Source organism: Penicillium daleae, assembly GCF_028827525.1.
Source record: "Penicillium daleae strain IBT 16125 chromosome Unknown utg000005l_segment0_segment0, whole genome shotgun sequence".
In the NCBI taxonomy this organism is placed as follows: Eukaryota; Fungi; Ascomycota; class Eurotiomycetes; order Eurotiales; family Aspergillaceae; genus Penicillium; species Penicillium daleae.
In genome coordinates, this window is record NW_026623153.1 from 2,956,076 (window position 1) to 2,978,483 (window position 22,408).

Here is a 22,408-nt window from a genome sequence, read left to right on the forward strand (position 1 = left end):
GAGAATGTGCAAGACCCCAAATAAAGACAATTTAAGACATCATTTTATAGGATCTTTCACAATAAAGTAAGTAGGCATTTCTGGGTTGGACCGTGTCTCTGGTCTTTATAGATTCGCAATGCGGAGATCAACATGGCTTCCCCCCCCCCACACATGACCGTGTCTGGCCAATACGATGCCAAACTCCCGCTGAGAGAACTGGCCACTCTTCTGCGTGATTTACAACTGTTTAAAAAAAATCTAGACGACTACGAAGTATTTTGGGGCTGTTGGTGCCTCCGTTACCATCTACACTTTGCTCCGGGCCTTGTTAGCCTAGCAAACTAGGCCAGCACTTGACAATACAGCGGTATCTGAGTTGTAAAAATACCAATGACTCAGCAAAGCGCAAAACATCGTCCCCTAGAGGAGATGCAACCCAGCTCTCCTCAAAAGCTCCCTTGACTTCCTCGTCTCATCTCCTTGAACGCACACCACGCGCACTGCGGTGACAATGAGCAGCATGGAGTCGCCCGAGCGTGAGAAGTCTGTGCCTCAGCCCGAGGAGCCCGTCAACTCCATCGAGGATGACGGCGCCGTCTCGGAGGATCAGTGGCAAGGCATGGGGGATATGCTCATGGCAATCTACGATTTTCGCGAGCCAGAGTAAGTCCAGTCCTTGAGGTGGCTGACACTTATTTCGATTGTCCAGCTAACCGCGCCGTTGTAGTGGTCACGATCCCTCGCGACTGTTCCATCGAAGTGTCAACAAGCGCATCGTTCCCGACTACTACGATATTATCAAGGAGCCAATGGCGCTCAGCATCATCAAGCAGAGAATCAACAAGCGGGAATATAAGCAAATTGCCGATTTTGTGCGCGATTTTGCCTTGGTAGGCTACACCTGCACATCTCACCGAACTTTCAACGGCTGACTGACTATTCCTTGTTTCCCAGATCCCTCACAATGCGCAGACCTATAACCGGCCCAAGTCGCAAGCGTACGAAGATGCGCTAGTCATCAAGGTATGTAGGCGAAGACTGCATCGACCAGTGCCGACAAGAGCCAAGGAACGCGACTGACACCACTGCGCGTCTAGGATGTCATCGTCTCGGAGCTGAAGAAGTTGGTCGAGAAAGATCTACTCAACGCCGAAGAATCCGAGTTGCCGGATCTAGGCGAAATCCCAGAGGCTGATCCTCTACCGGATGATGATGAGGAAGATGAGGAAGAAGACGAGGACGACGAGGAGGATTCCGACGATGAGCGCCGGAAGAAGAAGCCAGGCCCGAAGCCAGGTTCCAAGCGCGGAGGTCCTAAACAGGAGCCTGATACTCGCAAGAAACGCGGGAGGCCCCCACGGGTGGATACTCCAATGGAAACTCGGATTAAGACCATTCTCAAGGGAATCCGCAAGCACAAAGGCCCCGGTGGGCAGCTCAAAATCTCCCATTTTGAACGGCTCCCGGACAAGATCGCCTATCCTGATTACTACATGGAGATCAAGGAGCCGATTGCCATTGATATTATCAAGCGCAAGGCGAAGCGCAAGAAGTACAACTCGGTTGATCACTTCATGCGGGATCTCGATCTAATGTTCAACAACGCCAAGGCGTACAACCAATCAGAGAGTCAGATCTACAAGGATGCTGTGGATCTACAGGCCGAGGCGCGCAAATTGGCCGAACAGGAGAAGAAGAAGCCTGATAGCGAATATTTGATGGAAGACGGGCGCTTCCCCTTGCCAGATGGCATCCTCCACAACAACGAACTGTGGAAAGTTGGCGACTGGGTTCACATTCAAAATCCCAACGATGTTTCCAAGCCAATTGTCGCCCAAATCTATCGGACGTGGCAGGACTCGGAGGACCAAAAATGGATCAATGCATGTTGGTATTATCGCCCCGAGCAGACTGTCCACCACTTTGAGAAGCACTTCTACCCCAACGAAGTGGTGAAGACTGGCCAGTACCGCGACCATCGGGTCGAGGAAATTGTCGACCGTTGTTTCGTCATGTTCTTCACGCGCTACAGCCGAGGCCGTCCACGCGATCTCCCGCCAGATAAGGACATTTATGTCTGCGAGGCTCGATACAATGAGGAGAAACACAAGCTCAACAAGATCAAGACATGGGCTAGCTGCTTGCCCGATGAGGTGCGCGAGAAGGACTATGAAATGGATCTATTTGATGTACCGCGCAAGATCAAAAAGGTCCCGAGTCCGATCAAGCACCTGCTTAAGAGCGATGCCAAAGAAACCGACGATCTTCCTCGACCGACTTGGGGCGCTGATAATGCGCCGCCAGTAGTGGGTGCAGTGCATCGTCGCCCTCGAGACGAGAATGTAAGTTACTTTTGAGGTCTTTTCCAGAGAACCCTCCAACTAACGTGCCTGCTCCCTAGGAATCTCCTCCCCCAGAGCCCACACCGTCTCCACCCCCTCAACCGCCTGCTCTGCCACCACAGGCCATGCCAGTAGCCACTCCCCGTCAACCTATGAGCCAACCAATAATCGCAAACGCCAATATGATTCCCGCAGGAGCTGTGGCAACTCCACAGCTTCAAGCTCCATCACCCGCAGTTCCAGTGGCACAGACGTCACCAGTCCCCGTTCATCAAGCCCCATACCAGGGTCAGATGAATCCGCAAATGTACCAAGGACCGAACCAGCGGCGCCCAAGCAATTTCGTGCCACAGACCCCAACTGCAAGCTACCAGGCCTCCCCGGCAGCACCGCAGTATGCACCAGCTCAACCATCACCATACGGCAACTACCCCACCAACCGCATCCACCCTACCGCAGCCCCAATCTACAATCCCAATGCGCCGCGTCCAATCGAAGTCTACCATCTCAACGACGCCGCCAACAGCGCAATCCCGGCCGACATCCGCTCCCAATTCCACTGCGACGCACAGGGCCATGTCCTCTTCTTCTCCGTGCCACCACTAGACCTGATCCCACCATCAGAACAAAAACTAGGCCACTCACTCAAGTACCTCGCCTCAAAGGAGGAACGAGCGAAGAAAGTCGCCGAGCGTAAACGCAAACGCGCCGAAGAGCAGCGAGACCGCGAAGAAGCAGCCAAGCGCAAGCGTGCCGATGAAGAGAACGCCTTAGCGGGCCAGATCGAGTCATTGACCCCGAAAGCTATTGAGACCATGGTGCTACAAGTGGTTTCTAACACGGATCAATTATACCAGGCTATCTACGATAACCAAGCAGATAGCGTGCGGGCCGCAGATGAAAGGGTCCGGGAAAGCCGAATTCAGGCTGATCGAGTCAAAAGCCAGTCGACCGCGCGGATTCAGGCGCAGACTGAGGATGAAGGGTTTGTGAGTTTGAAAGGGAGTGCCATGTATCTGGGGGATATTTGAGCGCGGAAATGAACATTCTGCAGTGGAATGAATATCAGGGAGATAGACCCCAAGTAGAATTGGGAATTGATCGTTTCTTTTCTCATGTTGTCTTTCCATTGTGCACTTTATTACCCGTTTCACTGGGTCACGGCAGGCGTTTATTGAAGATTGATGATTCTGGCAGGGGCAATGGAAAGGCAAGGGCGTTTGCTGGGAGATGTATTCACGTTGCTGTATTGATACTGCCAAGGAAAGCCGAGAAATCAGATTGGAAATTAAATCTGAAGTTAATCATGTGAACAAGATCACTATTTAAAACACAAGACTACGACCCAAGATTATCCATGCAATATACAAAGGTTACAGGTGAGAAATATTCAGAGTAGTCAGTTGATAAACCGGCAATATTTGCACATCTCTCATTTATCAATTGTCATTTGTACAGCGCGGGCAACCCAGGCCAGACCAGACTGGAATGCGACGAAGGTAAAAAAAGGGCATCTCGAAAGGATCCCGAGCAGAAAAGGAAAACACCAGAACCGTCCAAATAACAGAGAAGGGTAGAGAAGGGAGGGGGAGAGGGAGAGGGGGAGGTCAAGGGAATGAGGATCGTTGACTGATAGAGAAGAACAGGCCAGGCAAGGTTAACAAAAAAGGAGAAGAACCATCAATGACCAGCCTGTCAAGCCTGCACTTCCCAAGATCTATCCCCCGATCACAAAGATCACAAAGAGAAAAGAAGGAAGATTAATACAAGAGTAGGGCAAGAGCCCAGATTCGATTTTGAAAGACAACAAGCCCAGTCTGGAGGAGCCCAATGAAAATGGAAAAGTGAAAGGGAACAAGAAAACTGAAAGACAATGCGACAGGTCTCTAAATGATCCAGAAGAAAAGGACAAGAGAAAGGTACGTATAAAAAGCAGAAACCACAAAGGACTGTCCAAAAGCCAAGTTCCAAGTAAGAACGACAGAAGAAAGCGGCAGAGTCAGTCTATGACGAGCAGAGTCGGTCGATGAGTCTTAGTATGCCCCGGTAAGTGAAGGATTGAACTCACGAGTCCTGGCATGAAGAGACCGAGAGACGCGGGTGATTGGTTCAATCCAGTCAATCCAAAAAACGGAGGAAGATCAGTGAAAGGGGGTGGTGCACTTTTAGATTCCGAGATATTTTGACGCTCCGTGATGCTGAATGTGCCCTCAAAGATGGGAAACAAATTGAGAAACAATAAAAACAAAGAAAAGGGTGACAAACTCCAATGACCTCTTTTTTGATATGAGTATGTCCATAACTGTGGACGCCGCTTGGCCCGTGTCGTCGTGATCGTAGCGAAAGAGTGCAATGTGCAGAAATGCAAATTGCAAAATTTGCAAAATTGCATGTACAGAAACCAAAAAAAAAAATAATTAAGAATCATTTGAGCTCTCTTTGCTCTCAGAGTTCCAGGAAGAGCTGTTGCGCTTGTTCCCTTCTTCCTCCTCCATGGAGAAGACCAGGTCACTCTGTTCCTCCTCGTCGATCTTGCTGGTTGTTGAAGGGATGGTGCGATCGAGGCGGCCGGGGCCGGTGGAAGAGTGGCGGGCCGAACCGGGGTGGAGAGACAGACCGCTCAGCTGTTCGGAGATCATAGACATGGAAGACTGGCGACCAGGACTGGAGACGAATGGTGAGCCATCGTACGAGGTGCGGCTGCCAATTGGGCCCAAACTGGGGCTACCGATAGCGTTCAATGACGATTCGCGGAGTGGAGAACCAATGTGAGGGAAAGATGAGCCGACGGCATCTTCTTCCTTCTTTTGTCGCTGTTTGGCAAACAGGGCACCAAAGCGAGATGGACTAGATGCGAGCGGGGATCCATTCTTCGAGAAACTAGCGCTGGTCATGCCGAGGCTGCTGACGTCGCGGTGGCTGGAGCTGAGGTCGTGGTCAGTTCGGGAGAGGCGGCGTAATTTCTCCTGTGGTGTAAGAACATCATCATGCAGGTTCATAGGCAGGTAGTCCTCCTCCATAGGGAAATTCTCATCCCAATCGTCAAGCAAGGCAGGGCGAGGCACACTCGCAGAGAGCATGCGGGGGCTTTACGGAACGGGAGGAGTGCAAGAACCGGGGCCCGATGGAGTCTTCAGGTGCAGGGGGAGAAGACCCAATATTCGACGATTGCTTCCGCATGTCGTAGCCCACATCACGAATATTCCGGAAAGGATCCGAGGGGCCCATTCGCTGGGCTGGAGGGGAGGAAAGCTCCAGGCCGAATTTCGAGGGCACCGAAGCAGCCACGGGACCATAGCGAGCCGCATGGGAAATTCCCTGACTATCAAACGACGCGGGGAGCGGGGCATCCAGGGCCGTCAGATGGCGGGCACTAGGGGACATGGGAAAGCGCACATCATCCGCGGGCGAGCCGTACTTGGAGCCGGCATCGGAGGCGAGTCCGGTATCGATTGTGGGGATTGCATCGTAAGGTGCCTGTTGCTGCTGACCCTGGATAAAGCCGGTCTCTTCTTGCGGGGGAAGCTGCTGGGGATATCTAGGCTCGTGACCATTCAAACGCTGCTGCGAGAGGACGGAGTTCGTCAATGCAGAATCCTGGTTGACGTATGCCTGCGGATTGACACGGCCTCCCAGATTCAAATGACTACCACCACCAATACCCATACCACCACCGCCGCCACCTCCACCAGCTCGATTCACACGGCGGCCATCAGGAAGGATATGCGCGAGAGCGCATTTTGCGCCGAACTTGCAGTTACCCTAGAAGGAAACCAAAAAAAGAGAGCGACCTTGGTCAGCCGCCTGATCAAATTTGGGGAATGCATTGAAAAACGGACTGAGAGGCGCGAGTCAACTCATACCTTGGTAAAGTATTTACAAGGCGCATAGTCGATTGCGGCATCGGTCGAGTGCAGGAACGGACAAGCGGGGCCGGCCTGGCAAGCACCCTGGCGGAAGAATTTGCAGGGAACATGTTTAGTGTCTGCAGAGTAATCGGAGAAAAAGATAATTAGCTTATGGTTAAACGGACAGCGACAGGTAAACGAGTTGGAGAAAGTGGCAGATGGGGTTGTGGGCGAGATCGTAGAGCACGTACTCTTATTGCTCGGGTTGGGCGGGCTGCGAGCCATGTCGAGACTGGAGGGGTTGCGGGAATGGCCGTTTTGAAGGCCCGAGGGCACGGGGAGAGGCGCACGACCTCTCATTTCAGGACGATTGGGACGAGACGAAGGAGGGCGAGAGGCCGAGAGCATCGCCTTGGGGGGAAATTCAATTTCGATGGGGGGATGAGGGGAGAGGACTGGAGGGGTTTTGGTTATCGGAGGTGAGAGGGGAAGAGTCGGCGCGGGCGGTGAAGCTGTGGAAGGTTAAAAAAAGTACTTCACCCAGTACTTGTAGGGGAAGACTGACATCCACGAGAATAAGAATAGAAGAGGATAAAGAAGAAGAAGGGAAGAAAAGAATACTACTAATACACAGGATGACTGTCTATCTCCTGATAAGTATAGGGGCCGGGAATGGGTGTGCAGATGATGATGATGGGTTGTTCTCCTCGAGGAAGTCCTTCTCCACAGCGTCTCGTTGGTCGTCCACCACAACCACAGCCCAACAGGCTCATCTGCACTGTTCATCTGATGTGCCTGGAAATAATAATAATTATTATTATGATTATTATCATAATCGTAATAAGAGTCGCCTCCCGGGTTGCCTCCATTCCGCAAAATCCGCTCGCATATCTCCGAAATCTCTGATTCCCTGAATAATCCTGCTTCAAACACCTATCAAAGCGTGACGAATCGTCCCCGGTCACGCCCTGCCTTCGCCTGCGCTCACTAGTACTGCTCAAAATGGATTTCCGTATCAGAGAGAGCAGAAGAGCAGAAGAGCAGAAGAGCAGAAGAGCAGAGAGCTCAAGGCTCCGCTCAGGCCGAGCCGCAAATCACGCTTGTCGAATGATGTGATCGTGTGGAGAACGAAGCAGATCAAGCGTCCGTACCCGACCAGCTCTCATTGGAGCGTTCCTTCAAGCCCCAAAGACTCCTGCTCGCCCCGGTCAGTACTTCGTCCGCGTTTCTCAACTTTTCCGCTTCACTCGACTTGACCTTGTGTGTGGTGTGGCTTGGCTTACCCATAGCTCCGACGCAGTCGTATCTTCCGGCAAAACCTCTGAGCACCGCCCCCACAGTTCGCGACAGATGCGACGGCGGATGGCGGCATGTTGCTGCCATTGTTTCCAGTCGCGCTCCAGTTGAGCACGCGCCTCGAGGGACATTTGAGGTTGATCGTCACCGTAGAGTTTGCCTAAGCGTACTTGGGCGGCGTCTCGTTGCTCCTGCAGGCGGCAGATGTCCTCTCGCAGAGTGGAGAGTCGTGGTTTAGCTTCGAGGGCAACCAAGGCAACTCGGGCCTTTTTCTCATTTGCCTTGATGGTCGAGAGTTCCTCTTGAAGCGTCTCGATCTCCTGACCCAGAGCTACGAGGACCTCGGGGCTTGCGCTGTCTGATGATTTCTGGAGGACATGATAAACTGTCTGTTTCCCTGTAGATAACCGCCCCATTCAATCAGGGAAATGACCTCAGGCTGCGCATGCGGGGTGGGGGGAGGGTCCACATACCTGCAGTTCGTCCTTCGATCTTGCCATTCTGATGCAATTCCTTTAACACCTTGGCGGCTTGAGCTAAGATAACACCATCAGCTCACTGGGAATATGTATCAATGATTGCAGGTTGCACTGGGCCGGACTCACCTTTCGTGACCTTGTTGTGTAGATTCGCCGAGACATCGATAGCCTACGCTCACCACTATCAGCGTTTTCTTGGTCAAGGCAGGATGAAGGCGCATACCGAATATGGACGACTGCAAGCCGGAGAGTCAGTGTTAATCCTTCGCGCGAAAGGGATCAGAATTATTTACTTTTGTTCACCTGCAACAGCATTGAATCAGACTCTGTGGACCAACTAAATACATAGCCATCGGAAGAACTCACGGAGGTAGTCAAGAATCAGAGTGGCATCTTGTCACCTCGTCAGCATCCAGACCTGACAACATAACGAGATCTACAGAAAAACACACCATCAGTCCCAGTCGCTTTCTCGGCTTTATCCTTGCGAGGTGCCATGATGGTTTTTGATTTGGCAAAGGCCAGACCGAGTGGAACTCGAATTTAAGGTGAAAGTTGGGATGAGAGATGAAGGAGATGATGAGATGAGGTGCCAAATTGGACGAGATCACCACACCAAACCCAAATCCTCTACCGTTTAAACTACAAACTACACATACACAAGAAAAACCAAACATACACAGCACATCTTCACAAAATGCATATTGAATGCTCTCATAAACGACTGCGCCGCGTATCTAGAAAAACAAAATAGACGAACAAACATATGTCCAAAGGCCCCACCCAGGGCAGCCATAATATCCGGAGCGTAAATGCAAATATGTGGGAACGAGACTTGGGAAGAAAACAACAGAAAAAGGAGACGTCGTCAACTAATTCACCTCCCGAAAGACAAATGTAATTTTAAGAGGGGGCTCCGGATTACAAGAAGGTATAAGAAATTGCAAAGAAAAAGCTCGAGCAGAAATGAAGCGGGGTGTCGGGGAAAAAACAAGGAGGAGAAGGGAAAAGACCAAATAGATGCAAAATGAATATGCCCACGGAAGACATGGGATGGCCAAGGAGGGAAACAAGCTCCAATGGAGAATGGACGGCGTCCGGGGTATCAATCACATTATAATCTGAGGAGATGGTTAGCTCATTCAAGTACGAAGAACGGCAAGCCCGAAATAGAGCGAATGAACTGAAATAGGGATAGGATACGTACGCAATCGCTGTCGTTCTTCGCAGAAGGGACACCCATTTCCTCGAATGTTTTGGGGCCCTTGGATGGCGGTGGAGCAGGCTTAGGCTGCTGTTGCGCGGGCAGTGGGCCCGCCGGCGGCTGAGGCGTCGATGAAGCCGAGCCTCTGGATGGCTGGCGCGACTCGTTGCGGGGAGGGAAGTTTGCAGATTGAGGGGAGCCCATGGGTCTAGGCGACGAAGGGTGACGAGGGGAAGGCAGAGGGCCAGGGCTGTGGCCAGAGACGGGAGTCCGCACGGGCTTGCGGTCTGGTGGTGCAGAGTCGAGGCGTGCAGGGCGACGGCGGTCCGCGCCTGGAGGTGGAACCGGTGCTGAGTATCCGATGTCCAGTCGGGGTGTGCCGCCGGGGCTGATCATGTTCGCGGACTGAGGGCTGGTGGGGCCACTGAGGCCACCCGGGCTATGCTGTCGGTAATTCATAGGTCCAGGTCCAGGAGGACCCCCAAGACCACCAGGGCCGCCAGCGCCGTAGGGCGGAGTACGACCTCCAGGCGGCCCGGGTGGGCCACCATAGCCAGGACCCGGGGGGACCATTCTGGCGAAGGTTGGGGTTGACACCAAACGCGGAACTTGGGCGAGGATCCGGCATCTGGTAGTTCTGCTGGCCTGGAGGTCGAGGACGAGCAGACCCACCTCGATCAGGATAGGGAGCGGCGGATGGGGGCTGATCGCTGAGGCTCATGCGTGAAGGGTCAGGCATCTCGATGTTCTCGGCAGTTGGTTCCAAAGAATTACCACGCTGGTGGGCATAACGGGTCGACTTTATACGAGAAATGGCAACATTTTCATGATCCTTCCTGGACAAAGTCTTTGATCGCGAAATGCTATCAATGCGCCCAGATGCATCTTTGTTGCCGTTGGCAGCGGCTTTGGAATACCAGCTCCGAGCTTCCCTGATATCGACAGGAACAAAGATACCGACCTCATAGAAATAGCCCAAGGCGAATTCGGCGGTGGGCAGGCCACTTTGTGCTGCACGTTGGGCATACGTGAATGCAAGCTCGTCATTCTTCTCAAAGACACCTTCATGACCACAAAGGAACCATTTGCTGATCGCCATCTCGGCTTCGGGTTCGCCCTGGCGGGCCGCAAGCGCATTGTAATGCAGGGACAGTGCGGGGTTGAAATCACATTGTAGTTGGCAAAGCTCGTATGCGGCACCCATCTTGACCTGAGCCTTGGCGAATCCATGATAGGCAGCTTTTTCGATGTTGACACGGGCAATGTTGAGATCGGGAGTGAGGTAAGGTTCGGGCACGCTGACTTGAGGGAGCTCACCAGCCAACAACATACCGTAGACCTAAGGTTTCGGTCAGATCAAATTTCACCGAAGAGGACCCATCCACCGGGGCTGGTTCACTTACATAGGCACCCTGCGGCGCGTTCTGGTCGCAGGATTGTGCAGCCAATCTGATATACTCCAAGCCTCTCCGATAGTCCTGACGCTGGCCATGTTGTCCGAGGAGAATCATCATTCCCAAGCGCTAGAAGAACAAAGTTAGAGATCCGATCGTAGCCCTCCGTTATCTTCCTCCCGGAAACAAGACATACGTAGCACGAAGCAGAATCCGACATTGACACACCGCGCTCATAATGTCTAATCGCCTTCTCCGGCTCTCCAGAGCTCTCAAACTGCATACCAATGCGATACTCGGCACGCGCATATCCCTTCTCCGCCGCACGCGTATAGGAGCGGAACGCTTCCTTCCGGTCGACACGGTAGCCGAACTTGCCAAACTCCATCCACATGCCCTTGATAAACTCAGCCTTGGGGTGCTGCTGACCCGCCAAAAAGTTGACAATGTTCATCGCATCCGTTCGCAGCTGACTCTCGACTTGAGGAGTGTGAGGCCGCGGTGGTTGAGTGGTCGACAGACGAGCTTCATTCTGCGCGGCGACCTCGACATAAGCGAGCGCATCTTGTGCCCATGCCAATTGCATCTCGGGGTCGGTGGTGGACAGAACGGCCATGCGGGCGCGCTCGAGACTTGCTTCCCGCTGCTCATCGGTGGGCGGGACATTTGGCGGGGGGTTCCGCAAGACGGGGAATGGGGAGAAATTGGGGTGATCCATGCTATCGTAAGTGGCAGACTGCGCGTAGGCGCCGTGATCATGAGCCTCAGCTTGCTGAGGTTGGCTCTGAACCGCAGACGACGTGCGCTCGGGAAACTGAGACCGGGGGGCGTATTGCGCGGGCGACTGCGGTTGGGCGCGGCAGGGGTCGTGGGCGCCGTGTTCCATCTGCGCGATGTTGTCTTGCATGTTTTCGGGGACTTCGGGCATGACTCTGCGCGGATGAATTAGCACGCGAACCCGCGGCATCGTGGGGGGAAAGAGATTGATTGACAGATGCCACAACAGGAAATGGAGGGGAGAAAGATCACACACCTTTGAGGGGAGGGGGAGATGACCTCTGGCATGTAAAAGTCATCCTGACCCCCTGGATACCAAGTCGCCCCCAGTCGCGGCTGACCACGACCCTGGCCCTGTTGCGGAGGGTGATTCATCTCGGGTATAGTGATTGAAAATTGGAAAGTAAATCGGCTGGGCAGCTGAGAAAGTACTGGGATACCCTCAGTCGCGGAGGGCAGCACCCGCGATCACTTTTTCCAAGGTAAATTTTGGAGAGAGAAATCGAGAGGAGCGGAGGGAGGGGGAGGGGGGGGGGGGTAAAGAGGGGAGGAGGAGGGGCGAAGGAAAAGATGGGAGAGGGGGAAGAGACGCGCCGAACCGGCTCTTTTGGAACTAAAGGAAGGCGATGGAACGAGGAGAAGAAGAAGAGGCGTTCGGAGATTATTATGATTATTATCTGGGTCGCGGGGCTAGCTTAATAGGGTCTCATTGAGGACTGTACCCTATCCTGTAACTAGTTGTAATTAGTTGGTTAGTTATAAAATCCAAATGATGACTGTACTATTCTAGCGACTGTAATCCTGCTAACAGCCAAACTCCAGTACACTGCCTGAGCAGCGTACCGAACAGACCGAACCACAGCCTACTTTAGCGCGAGTTAGGGCCCTTAAACAGGTGGCCTTTTACCTAGTGGAGGAGTCCAGGAACCAGTAGAAGACCCGATGGAAGACCCGATGGGCTGGGTGGCATGAATTTTGGAAATTACATGCTGTCTATCACTATCTGAATGATGGAGAAGATTGATTCTAGTATACTCCGTAGACCACATAGCACGGTAGGATATACATACTGTACTACAATCTCAATATCCAGGCGTATTATGGCTGTATAGCTATCTCAAAAGAGGTAGTTACCGGTCGGAGGCATAGTCCTACAGTTGATCCTGTAACCAACAGGCTCATTGGGCATGATACCCAAGTACGTAGACCATCACTTGATTGCTGTCCAACAATGCCCTGCCACACTCAGCTGAGGCTGGTGCAGAGAGTATTATTAGTCTGCGTAGGTTTAGAGAACAATGGCCAGAACCTAACTAGGCTGATGAATCAAAGGACAATGTTCGAGCGTTACAAGGGACTTTTTCTGGGATTGTTAGGATGATAAACTCCAGACTTCTGGTGCTGGAGGAGTTACAAAGTGCAAGGGTTGTTTGTTTGTATCTAGTTAATTGACGTTTGCTTGTGTCGTACTACTAAGCACGAAGCGGACTATACAAACCCCCACGTTTGGTTGGGGACAAGGCTTCGGGCAGTACTTACGACTCTCTTGTACTGTAGATGGATTTGTATTTCTTCGCCCATCTTCTATTTCCAATGATTAATCTATTCTTCCTCTATTATGGCATTTGCATTTTTCTTCCACAATCGGAGTCAACAGACGACCCCGACCAGGCCCGCACAACAAATTCTCTCCCCCCCTGGATGTTGCAGGGGCACTACTGGAGTATGTCTCTCCTGGACTCCTCTGGGGGCTCCACCAACGGGCTCTCGGGTGTTATTTTTATCAGCCGCGACTTTCCAGAAAAAAACCCTACCCGCTGATGCTGATCTTTTGAGTTCCCACCAGGTGATTTGTGTGGTTCTTTGGTCTATCTAGCTTAAACTCCAGGCTGTGTATCTGGCCACTGCCACCACGGCCACCAGCATGGCGACCACGGGGGCGCCACTGGATTTCCACCATCCGTTTACCCCGTACGACATCCAGCTCCAGTTCATGCAGGCCCTCTACGGCTGCCTTGAGGACGGAAAAGTCGCCGTCTTTGAGTCCCCCACTGGTATGCGCTAAGAGCCCCTCTTCCCCGAGCAAGGCCCCCTGATTTACTCCGTGTCTTCCGATCTGACGGCCGTAGGTACTGTACGTAGCATGTCTCCACTGCTCTGGTGATTCGGATGAGATGCCACCTTTGGCGAGATCTTCACATTCCCCCCTGGTATACTAAGACATTATTTCCTTTCAGGGTAAATCACTGAGCTTGATCTGCGGTTCCCTCACCTGGCTACGGGACCACAAGCGCAAGGCCTTTCAGGAGACCTTAGATCAGGCAGCATGTATGTGTGTCCCACCCTGTAGCTCTTGTCTTGCGTCATAGCTCATCTTATTCTGTCTCATTTTTTTTTGAACTAGGCGATGATGATGATGACCCAGAATGGATGGTGGAATTCGCCAAAAAGAATTCGCGTCGTGCCGTTGCTGAGAAAAGACAAGAGTTTGAGGCGCGATTAGCCAAGATTAAACGGGAAGAAGAGCGATTGAAGCAGGCCTCAACGACACAAGACCGGCCTCGTAAGAAACAGGTATGCATAACCTAGTCTGAAAACGTGTCTGTTCAAATCTCATCCCGACAACTCTGCATTTAGCGATTGGATGAGCCAGACTCGCAGCCAAGTCACGATGACGAGGAGCAGTTTGTCCTGGATGACTATGATAGCGAGTCTGAAGACCGCAAAAAGTCAAGCGAGTCAAGCGGGGTTGACGGCCTGTCTGCTAGTACCCTCGCTCTGCTAGAAAAGTTCAAGGGAAGTTTTTCGGCTCCGAAAAAGGACGACGACGAGGAAGATGACACAATCAAGATCTTCTACTGCTCGCGAACCCACTCCCAGCTCAGCCAGTTTGCAGGTGAACTGCGTCGGGTCACATTTCCATCAAGCATTCCCTCCGACCCGGAGAAGGACTGCAAGGAGGACGACCTGTCGAAGCTGGAGGAAGCCGTGAAGCACCTGTCACTTGGCTCCAGAAAGAATCTTTGCATAAATCCCAAGGTCCAAGCTTTGGAGAACAGCACCGCAATCAACGAGCGTTGCTTAGATCTGCAACAATCGGGTGTCGCTGCCGATAAGAAATGTTCTTTCCTTCCTTCCAAGGATCACGATGCATTGCTTCTCCAGTTTCGAGACCATGCCTTGGCTACGGTGAAGGACATTGAGGATATCGGGAAAGTGGGCAAGGAGATTGGCATCTGCCCGTACTATGCATCCCGCTCCGTCATCAAACACAGCGAGGTCAGTAAACATGCGAGTTCGACTACTGGAAAATGTATGTTGCTAATTCTTGTTTGGCAGATTGTGACATTACCATATCCACTTCTTCTCCAGCGATCTGCCCGTGAAGCCCTCAACTTATCCGTCAAGGGCCATGTAGTCATCATCGACGAGGCGCACAATCTGATGGATGCCATTGCCGGTATTCACTCGGTGACCGTCTCGTTATCCCAACTGCAAACGGCAATCACACAATTAACAACATATGCTCGCAAGTTCAAGAACCGTCTGAAGGGCAAGAACCGAAACTACGTTGCTCAAGTGATTAGGCTAGTGAGCTCTATCGCCCGCCACCTCCACGAAATTTCACACCAGAAGGGGCCGGCTGAGGGCTCGGTCCAAGTATCCGACCTCATGGCTGGCAAGGGAGTGGATCAGATCAACCCGTACAAGCTATCTCGGTACCTACAAGAGAGCAAACTAGCCCGGAAAGTCGACGGATATGTCGAATCATCGCAAGAGTCGCAAGGTTCACGGTCTCGAGACCGGTCCACCGTACCCGTTCTGTTCCATATACAGAGTTTCCTGTTACCTCTCATGAATCCATCGGAAGAAGGCAGGCTCTTCTTCCAAAAGGAAAAAATGATGTGCAACTTAAGTACATGCTACTTGATCCGACCAATCACTTCCGAGAGATTGTCGAGGATGCCCGAGCTGTGATCCTGGCCGGTGGTACTATGTCTCCCGTAAGTCTTGGACGAAGAAAAATGATTAAAGCCCTGCGATCTTTGCACAGCTAATCTCGCCACAGATGTCCGATTACATGAACCACCTATTTTCCTATGTCCCGCCAGAGCGACTTGATACATTTAGCTATGGCCACGTCATTCCTCACACCAACCTTGTAGCGCAATCTCTCACAAAGGGACTCATGGGCTCGGACTTTGATTTCACATACGAGGCCCGCAACTCCGAGAAAATGGTAAGCAACAATCCTGTTTTGCAAAGACCTGCCTTCGTACACGCTAACAATAAATCCACCAGATCACCGACCTTGGAAGAACAATAGCAACACTCTGCCAGGTTATCCCCGACGGTGTAGTCGCTTTCTTCCCCAGCTACGACTACCTCAGCCAAGTAATCAGCGTATGGCAGAAGCCCATCCCAAATGGCAACGGCTCAACAACCCTGAGCCTAATATCCAACAAAAAGAAAATCCTTTACGAATCACGCGACTCAACCGCATCCACAGACACCCTCCTACAAGAATACACCTCTGCCGTCTCAACGGGCCAAGATGCCCTCCTCCTCTCCGTGGTCGGCGGCAAACTCTCCGAAGGAATCAACTTCTCCGACGAACTAGGACGCGGGGTCCTAATCATCGGACTACCCTTCCCCAACATCCGCAGTGCCGTCTGGCAAGCTAAGATCAAGTACATTGAAGAAAAGACGCACAAGCAGCACTCCGGGATGGAGGCGGAGAAGAAAGCTAGTGCGGCGGCGGCTGGGCGGGACTTTTATGAGAATGCTTGTATGAGGGCCGTCAATCAGTGTATTGGGCGGGCTATTCGGCATGTCAATGACTACGCGGCTATCGTGATGATTGACCGGCGGTACGAGACGCCGAGGATCCAGGCCAAGTTGCCCGGGTGGATTAGGGGCAGTTTGGTTGCGAGTCCGAGTGAAAGGCCTGCGCAGATGACGGTCCAGCGGTTGTCAAAGTTCTTTGCTGAGAAGGCGAGATGAGAAGGGAGAAGTGGTGATGATAATGATACAGCGGTCAAGATAGCCGCACAAGAAGAGTCTTCGTTGAACAAAACATGGATCCTTATGAAGTAAAGGGATCTACAAGTCCTCGGGCTCGTGAAGTAAAGAGCAGACAGTTGACAACCACTGCGGCCATAAATAGGAAGACAAGACAGGAATTTCCATCCTTCGCCTCATAGAACTGCTCATTTTGGGGCTCTATTACCATGTCTCTGAGAAGTGTCACTCAATTCGGCCAGCCAGTAATTTGTATAATTAGACTACCACATGCATTACAAACGTTGATGAATTAAAAATAGCAGAATCCTTCTACCCCCGTGGATTGAACCCTCGGCTTTTTCGTCGCCACACAAACATCTCGCGACACTCGACGATGCTCATATACTTCATGCCGATGCGCACCCCCAACAATATCACCGTCAAATACCACCAAATCTCTTTCACCTCTTATGAAAGACTATTTATAATAGAATTAATATATTCTCCAACACTTTGGGATTATTTTGATCCAAAAAAAAATGTTTCAAGAGCGCAAAGACCTATCCGTGGTGGTGTCCTCTATATCCGGGTAGCATAAAAAGGAGGTAACCCTGCATCTCCGAGGACCCCTTCCTGGAAGGCGCCCATCTAGTGGGAAACTCGGCCGAAGCCGATTTCTTAAACCACTAGACCACTGAGGCGGAGGGTTACTGGGAGGAACTGGAACTGGGTTATAACCTCTCCTGACTTTGTATTGAAGGTAATTTATTGTCTGGAATACCAAAGCTTGGTCTAGTCTGGCCGGTCAATAATATTGATCGCTTTACGAGTTGCTGTATATTTATCTCATATAATGGTTTCTTAAGGAAGCTTCCCATGATGAACGATGATGCTATACAGTACTATCATTACCCGATATGGCTAGAACCACCCTGCGGGTCAAGGCGGTGGCAGAACGGAGACCAGGTGTCCCACGTGACCAACGACAACCCCAGGGCAGGGTTTGACCCTATCACGGGACAAGCGAATTGCTTAGCGCACAGTCTAGCTTTGCGAGCGTGGATTTCAACATCCGAGTCGGCAGCATCACGACCCTTCCCCCTTCAACGCCTAATTCTCAGACCGGTCTTGTCGCCAACACACCACCCGACAAGATGCCTACCCGTTTGTCGAAGACTCGGAAGCAGTGAGTCGACCTTTTTCCACCTCCCTCGAAATGTGTTCGTGATCGGCGCAACGTTTTCGATATCGCCGGCGCTTTTGCATATCGCACGACGCTCTCGACATAACACCTTCACTTGCACATCATACAACCACAAATACTAACCTCGTTCTTTTCTCTCTTACAGCCGCGGCCATGTTTCTGCCGGTTACGGTCGTGTCGGCAAGCACCGCAAGTCCCCTGGTGGTCGCGGTATGGCCGGTGGTCAGCACCACCACCGTACCAACATTGACAAGTACCACCCCGGTTACTTCGGTAAGGTCGGTATGCGGTACTTCCACAAGACCCAGCAGAAGTTCTGGAAGCCCACCATCAACCTCGACAAGGTACGTGAAATCGAAACGAGCCGGTCCATTTTGAAAGGAGAGGGAAGCGAAAAGTCCGGGAAGGCGAGCGAGGGGAAAAGGGCATCCGATGCATATTGTATATGCCCAGAGGACGACAGCTAAGACAACAAGAGCACGGGAAAATTGTTATACGATAAAATTGGGTGGAAATCAAAATGGACCGGCATCGTGAATATTGAACATGTTTCAGGAAAAAAGTCATGCTGACTTGGATTCTTCTTTCTACAGCTGTGGACTCTCGTCCCCGCCGAGAAGCGTGAGGCCTACCTGAGCGGCCAGAAGACCGACACCGCCCCCGTCATCGACCTCCTGCCCCTCGGCTACTCCAAGGTCCTCGGCAAGGGCCGTCTCCCCCAGATCCCCCTCGTCGTCCGTGCCCGCTACTTCAGCCGTGATGCCGAGCAGAAGATCAAGGAGGCCGGTGGTATTGTTGAGCTGGTCGCATAAGCGTTGAATATTGGTGCTTTTTTCCCGGAGAAGGCGGGTGAATCGGGGCAAGCGTAGCCCACTGGATTTGTGGGGGGTCTACGTTCGGTCTTGTGGAGGAAATCTTTCAACGTCTTATCCTGTCGGAGGAGGACGATTGGAAACTCGAAAAAAAGGCCGCCACGAGCTGAGATGGTTTGGTTTGGAGGCGTTCCAAAAGAAAAAGGGTTTTTGTGTATGCAAGCAGCATAGCATAGCCTCCGAATGCCCTTACGATTTCACATTGTGTTAAACAAATACCACAAGGAGGATTTTCAAACTTTTTTTCGCTCGATCTACTTGATTGTATGTGTGCCCGGGGTATTGTATTCAATATCTGGGTTTGAATATGCGGTTCATTGGTGGGAGTTCCCATCTATTATCTCTCGGGACCTATGCGAGTCTGGCCTATGGTGCTATGCTCCATCTTTCGAGTATGTGCTGGCAAGGCAGAACCCGACTCTCCATTGTAGGTCTGTGTATATTGTACCTTGGTCCAATGTGTATCATTCGATGCTATTTACAAGCTTCTCTATACCCGTAATCTATCAACCATGACGCCACTCAGATCTTCGACTCCGGCACCGAACCTCTCCGACCAGTCTTGTCCGCACTCATCGCCAGTGTTTCACTGATAAACCGAACAGCCTCATCAACCATCTTAGCCGTCGCCTCATGACCAGCAGACTTGTCAATGATATCCTCAAAGGTGACACCGCCATCAGCGAACCACCCATTCGACCCAACCGCGCTCTTGAACCAACCCAAAAACGCTTCTCCCCGGTGATACGGCACCAGCTTATCAATACCACCGGACAAGTTCAAGATCCGCTTACCAGCCAATAACCGTGTCAACAGCGGACGCAGCTCCTGCTTCTGTTGCTCCGTCGGCTCCAGCAGGGGTCCATCACGTTGCAGGCTCCTTGCGCCAGTATCCATGTAACCCAGAATCAGACCGGCGGGGTCATACTGCTTCACAGTATCCACAAAGGAAGACGGGAAAGCCTCTGAGCCGAGGATCTCGGCGCCAGGCGGGTTGGTCTTTGTCCAGGAGGGTAGCTTGGAGAGGCGGGCGCGGTCGGCCATCAGATTGAGGTAATCCGGACAGCCGATGATAACGACACCGGCGCTGATACGAGGCTCGTGCAACAAGCAGCTCCATGCGGCATGTCCGCCCAAAGACACGCCTAGCACCAAGTTCTCCGAGATTTTATGCTCGCCATTGGGGAAGATATACGCAGCAAGATAGTCCATTAGCAGCGAGGTATCGCGCGCGGTGCCCTCTATGAGTAATATATTAGCGCCAGTCAACTCCATAGACACCTTTGCCCGGCATCGAGCATGTAGTATGTAAGCACTCACGGAAAATAGAAAACATATCCTGCGCATGACGAGGATTCCCCTGCCTCCAAGCCTCATTGGCAAGCGGATCAACCATCCTCTCACCGTGATTGCGCTGGTCAAAAGCAACAGCAATCAAGCCCTTTGCCGACGGAGTAGCCTGAGTCTTGCCATTCCAGTCATTGATAGTTGCATCCGCGATACCAGTCATACGCGCCTGCGTCGCAAGACGGGGGTGCAAGAGCCACAGGCATGCGACATCTGTAGCCTGGGAGCGGAGTTCCTCGAGGCCGTAGACTGTGATGGAGATACCGGCGATGTTGTAGACCTTTTGCGAGACTGGGGCGGGCTTGGGGCGGCCGGCGTCGTCGTAGGACTTCAATGGGTCGGTCATTGTGGCAGTGGGTTGGTCTGACCAAGGTGGATGTTGATTTGGGAGGACTTTGTGGGTTGGATAGAGAGAGATGTTTTCTGACTTGATCAGTTGGGTAAGCAGTTCCCCGAAATAATCGCTGGAGTGGCGGGGAAGTGCCGTGCCGACTCGGGTATATAGCGAAGGAGCCGAGGCGCGCCTGCCGGCTTAAACGGGGTTAAATGCGAACTCTCTTAGATGCTATAACCCAGTTCCAGTTCCTCTCAGTAACCCTCCGCCTCAATAGTCTAGTGGTATAAGAAACCATGACAACCCCGGCTGAGTTTCCCACTAGACGGCCCCCTCTAGGAAAGGGTCCTCTGAGGTGGAGGGTTACCTCCTTTTTATGTTTGCCCTAATATTGAGGGGCTATCTCTATACCACCCTATGATCAAATTTTTGTGCTTTTTATACAAAGATGTTCGTATTAATAGAATTTTTAGAGCGATTAGAGTATATTGATAATTTTTCATAAGTATCTATAAGGAATTTTAAAGATTTGGTGGAGATTTAGGTGTCGGATCTGATGGGGGTAAGCATTTGGGGGAAGTCCTTGAGCATCGTTGAGTGTCGCGAAATGTTTGTATGGTGACACAGAAGTCAATGGTTCGATTCATGGGGCTGGAGGTTTATTCATTGATTTCTGGTGATGTTTTGTGGCTGGGCTGTTGGATATGGCCTGATATACTTCGTAAAAAAGAGCAAACTAGATAGCCCGGTTACCAAGTCATTCAGAGTTTCCATTTCGATGCTACGATATCAGGAGGATCTCCTTGGCAAGTCCCGATAGAGTATAATTAATTGAGTTAACCTTGCTACCATAATATTTCTGTCTGTTACTACTGTTGTCCTCCATACTCGTTCTGCTTGAGCTTACTGCTATGTCCCCAGCTGGCATTCCCACAAAGTTTCCTCGTTGGTACTATACCCTCTTGTATATACTCTCTAGTAGGGGGTACATCCAGAGTTACTATGCAGATCTGGGTCCAAATCTAACAAAGAAGAATGAATATCGATATGGCTGTCCAACTCGGTAGGTAATCAAGGAGAATTTTTGTCTCGTTCGCCCCTCTCTGAGTACCCTCTCTGAGTCTCTGCTTCTTTCTTCTTCCAAGTTCATCACGCCCCTTCATGTTGCTATACTTCATCAGCTTAATCCTCGTGCATGAGTTATGACATTTCAAGATTCTCCCAGGGTCAAGCTTTGACCAACATTTCAGGCCTATATGGCCACTCATCTTTCCTTTCAGACTCTTTTTCTCCCACGGGTCAGCCGTCGCTTCATCGAAAACTCGTCAGCAATTTGACAAACTCACCGTCCACCGTCCACTTCGTGTATTTCAGTATATCAGAGACAGACAGCACTTACAAAAGCCTCAAAAACTTCACTTATACACTCGAACTCACCTCCTAGCTTGGAGTTTGTTTTACTACGATGCTATCGATCGCCCACAACCGCACTTCGCGGGATTCTTGAAGATACTATCATATAATGTGGGCTGCTTCGAGTATAGTGTCTTTGGGGTCCATCACGACACAGCCGAGGAATTCTTCCTCTCTTTGCGAGTATACATGGCCGTTCATGCCATGAGAGTGGGCACGGGTCGATGAATCTCCGGAACCCATGTGTACAGCGTTGGGAATATGCGCTGGGAGACTTGGAAGAGCCATGCAGAGATACCGTGATTGGAAATTGCGAGCCGCGTCGGAGGCGAGAGATCGAGAGCTGTCATGCGACATCGACGTCCGGGCTGAATCTGATGCCAGCACCAATCTCCACCACCATGATGAGTTTGGTGCACCGCTTGATGGTACGGACACGCACGCTAATACGAATATCTCCAGACAACTTGCCCGTCTGTCCTATTAGAGGAATTCGACAGTCACACGCACTCAATATCGTTCGATGCGTTTATCGAAGCTAAACCTGGCTCGTTACTTCAGCGGGTATCCAAAAGGGCCCTGAACAAGCTACTCTCTGACCTCATGCTTCTGATGCCAATCTATCTTGGAAGGAAGCCGCCAGGAGAAACCAGTATATTACTTGATGGATCTCTCAAAACTTCATTAGAGATCCCCGAGAGATATTGGATCCAGAACGAAAGTGCCTCCGACCTGGAAGATGTACCCTTCTCTGAGGACATTCAAACTTTTGCAGATTGACGATTTCCCATTCAGCATGCGCCTGCAAATTTTGTGGTATGAGGAGATCGAATGACGCCTGGGCTTGATTACAAGATGTTCAGGACTTTGACAGTCTCGATCACTCGGAGTTATAATCAGAGTTGGAGATTT

General features: G+C 51.5%; 6 protein-coding genes across 6 annotated transcripts; 3 read left to right on the forward strand and 3 right to left on the reverse strand.

The window, feature by feature from the left end:
- Nucleotides 1-493: 493 nt before the first annotated feature.
- N7458_005237 (putative RSC complex subunit (RSC1)) lies at nt 494-3,355 on the forward strand (the record flags this gene model as incomplete). Its single annotated transcript, XM_056908619.1, has 5 exons — nt 494-645; nt 710-872; nt 937-1,005; nt 1,080-2,324; nt 2,384-3,355. 5 exons carry the CDS (start codon nt 494-496, stop codon nt 3,353-3,355), a joined length of 2,601 nt encoding a protein of 866 aa, XP_056767237.1.
- Nucleotides 3,356-4,741: 1,386 nt separating this feature from the next.
- N7458_005238 (putative spindle poison sensitivity protein Scp3) lies at nt 4,742-6,580 on the reverse strand (the record flags this gene model as incomplete). The annotated part of the gene is made up of 3 exons (XM_056908620.1): nt 4,742-5,411; nt 5,479-6,086; nt 6,188-6,580. 3 exons carry the CDS (start codon nt 6,578-6,580, stop codon nt 4,742-4,744), a joined length of 1,671 nt encoding a protein of 556 aa, XP_056767238.1.
- Nucleotides 6,581-7,309: 729 nt separating this feature from the next.
- N7458_005239 (uncharacterized protein) lies at nt 7,310-11,697 on the reverse strand (the record flags this gene model as incomplete). Its single annotated transcript, XM_056908621.1, has 9 exons — nt 7,310-7,429; nt 7,456-7,865; nt 7,942-8,004; nt 8,074-8,116; nt 9,155-9,725; nt 9,754-10,490; nt 10,555-10,674; nt 10,742-11,477; nt 11,579-11,697. The coding sequence occupies 9 exons, from the start codon at nt 11,695-11,697 to the stop codon at nt 7,310-7,312; spliced, it is 2,919 nt and encodes a 972-aa protein (XP_056767239.1).
- Nucleotides 11,698-13,246: 1,549 nt separating this feature from the next.
- On the forward strand, nt 13,247-16,326 carry chl1 (DNA helicase; the record flags this gene model as incomplete). Its single annotated transcript, XM_056908622.1, has 9 exons — nt 13,247-13,376; nt 13,452-13,456; nt 13,560-13,650; nt 13,727-13,896; nt 13,960-14,601; nt 14,662-15,109; nt 15,160-15,326; nt 15,392-15,562; nt 15,625-16,326. 9 exons carry the CDS (start codon nt 13,247-13,249, stop codon nt 16,324-16,326), a joined length of 2,526 nt encoding a protein of 841 aa, XP_056767240.1.
- A 1,154-nt stretch (nt 16,327-17,480) lies between these two features.
- On the forward strand, nt 17,481-18,342 carry N7458_005241 (60S ribosomal protein uL15; the record flags this gene model as incomplete). Its single annotated transcript, XM_056908623.1, has 3 exons — nt 17,481-17,512; nt 17,676-17,874; nt 18,124-18,342. 3 exons carry the CDS (start codon nt 17,481-17,483, stop codon nt 18,340-18,342), a joined length of 450 nt encoding a protein of 149 aa, XP_056767241.1.
- A 582-nt stretch (nt 18,343-18,924) lies between these two features.
- On the reverse strand, nt 18,925-20,095 carry N7458_005242 (uncharacterized protein; the record flags this gene model as incomplete). The annotated part of the gene is made up of 2 exons (XM_056908624.1): nt 18,925-19,643; nt 19,723-20,095. 2 exons carry the CDS (start codon nt 20,093-20,095, stop codon nt 18,925-18,927), a joined length of 1,092 nt encoding a protein of 363 aa, XP_056767242.1.
- Nucleotides 20,096-22,408: the final 2,313 nt, after the last annotated feature.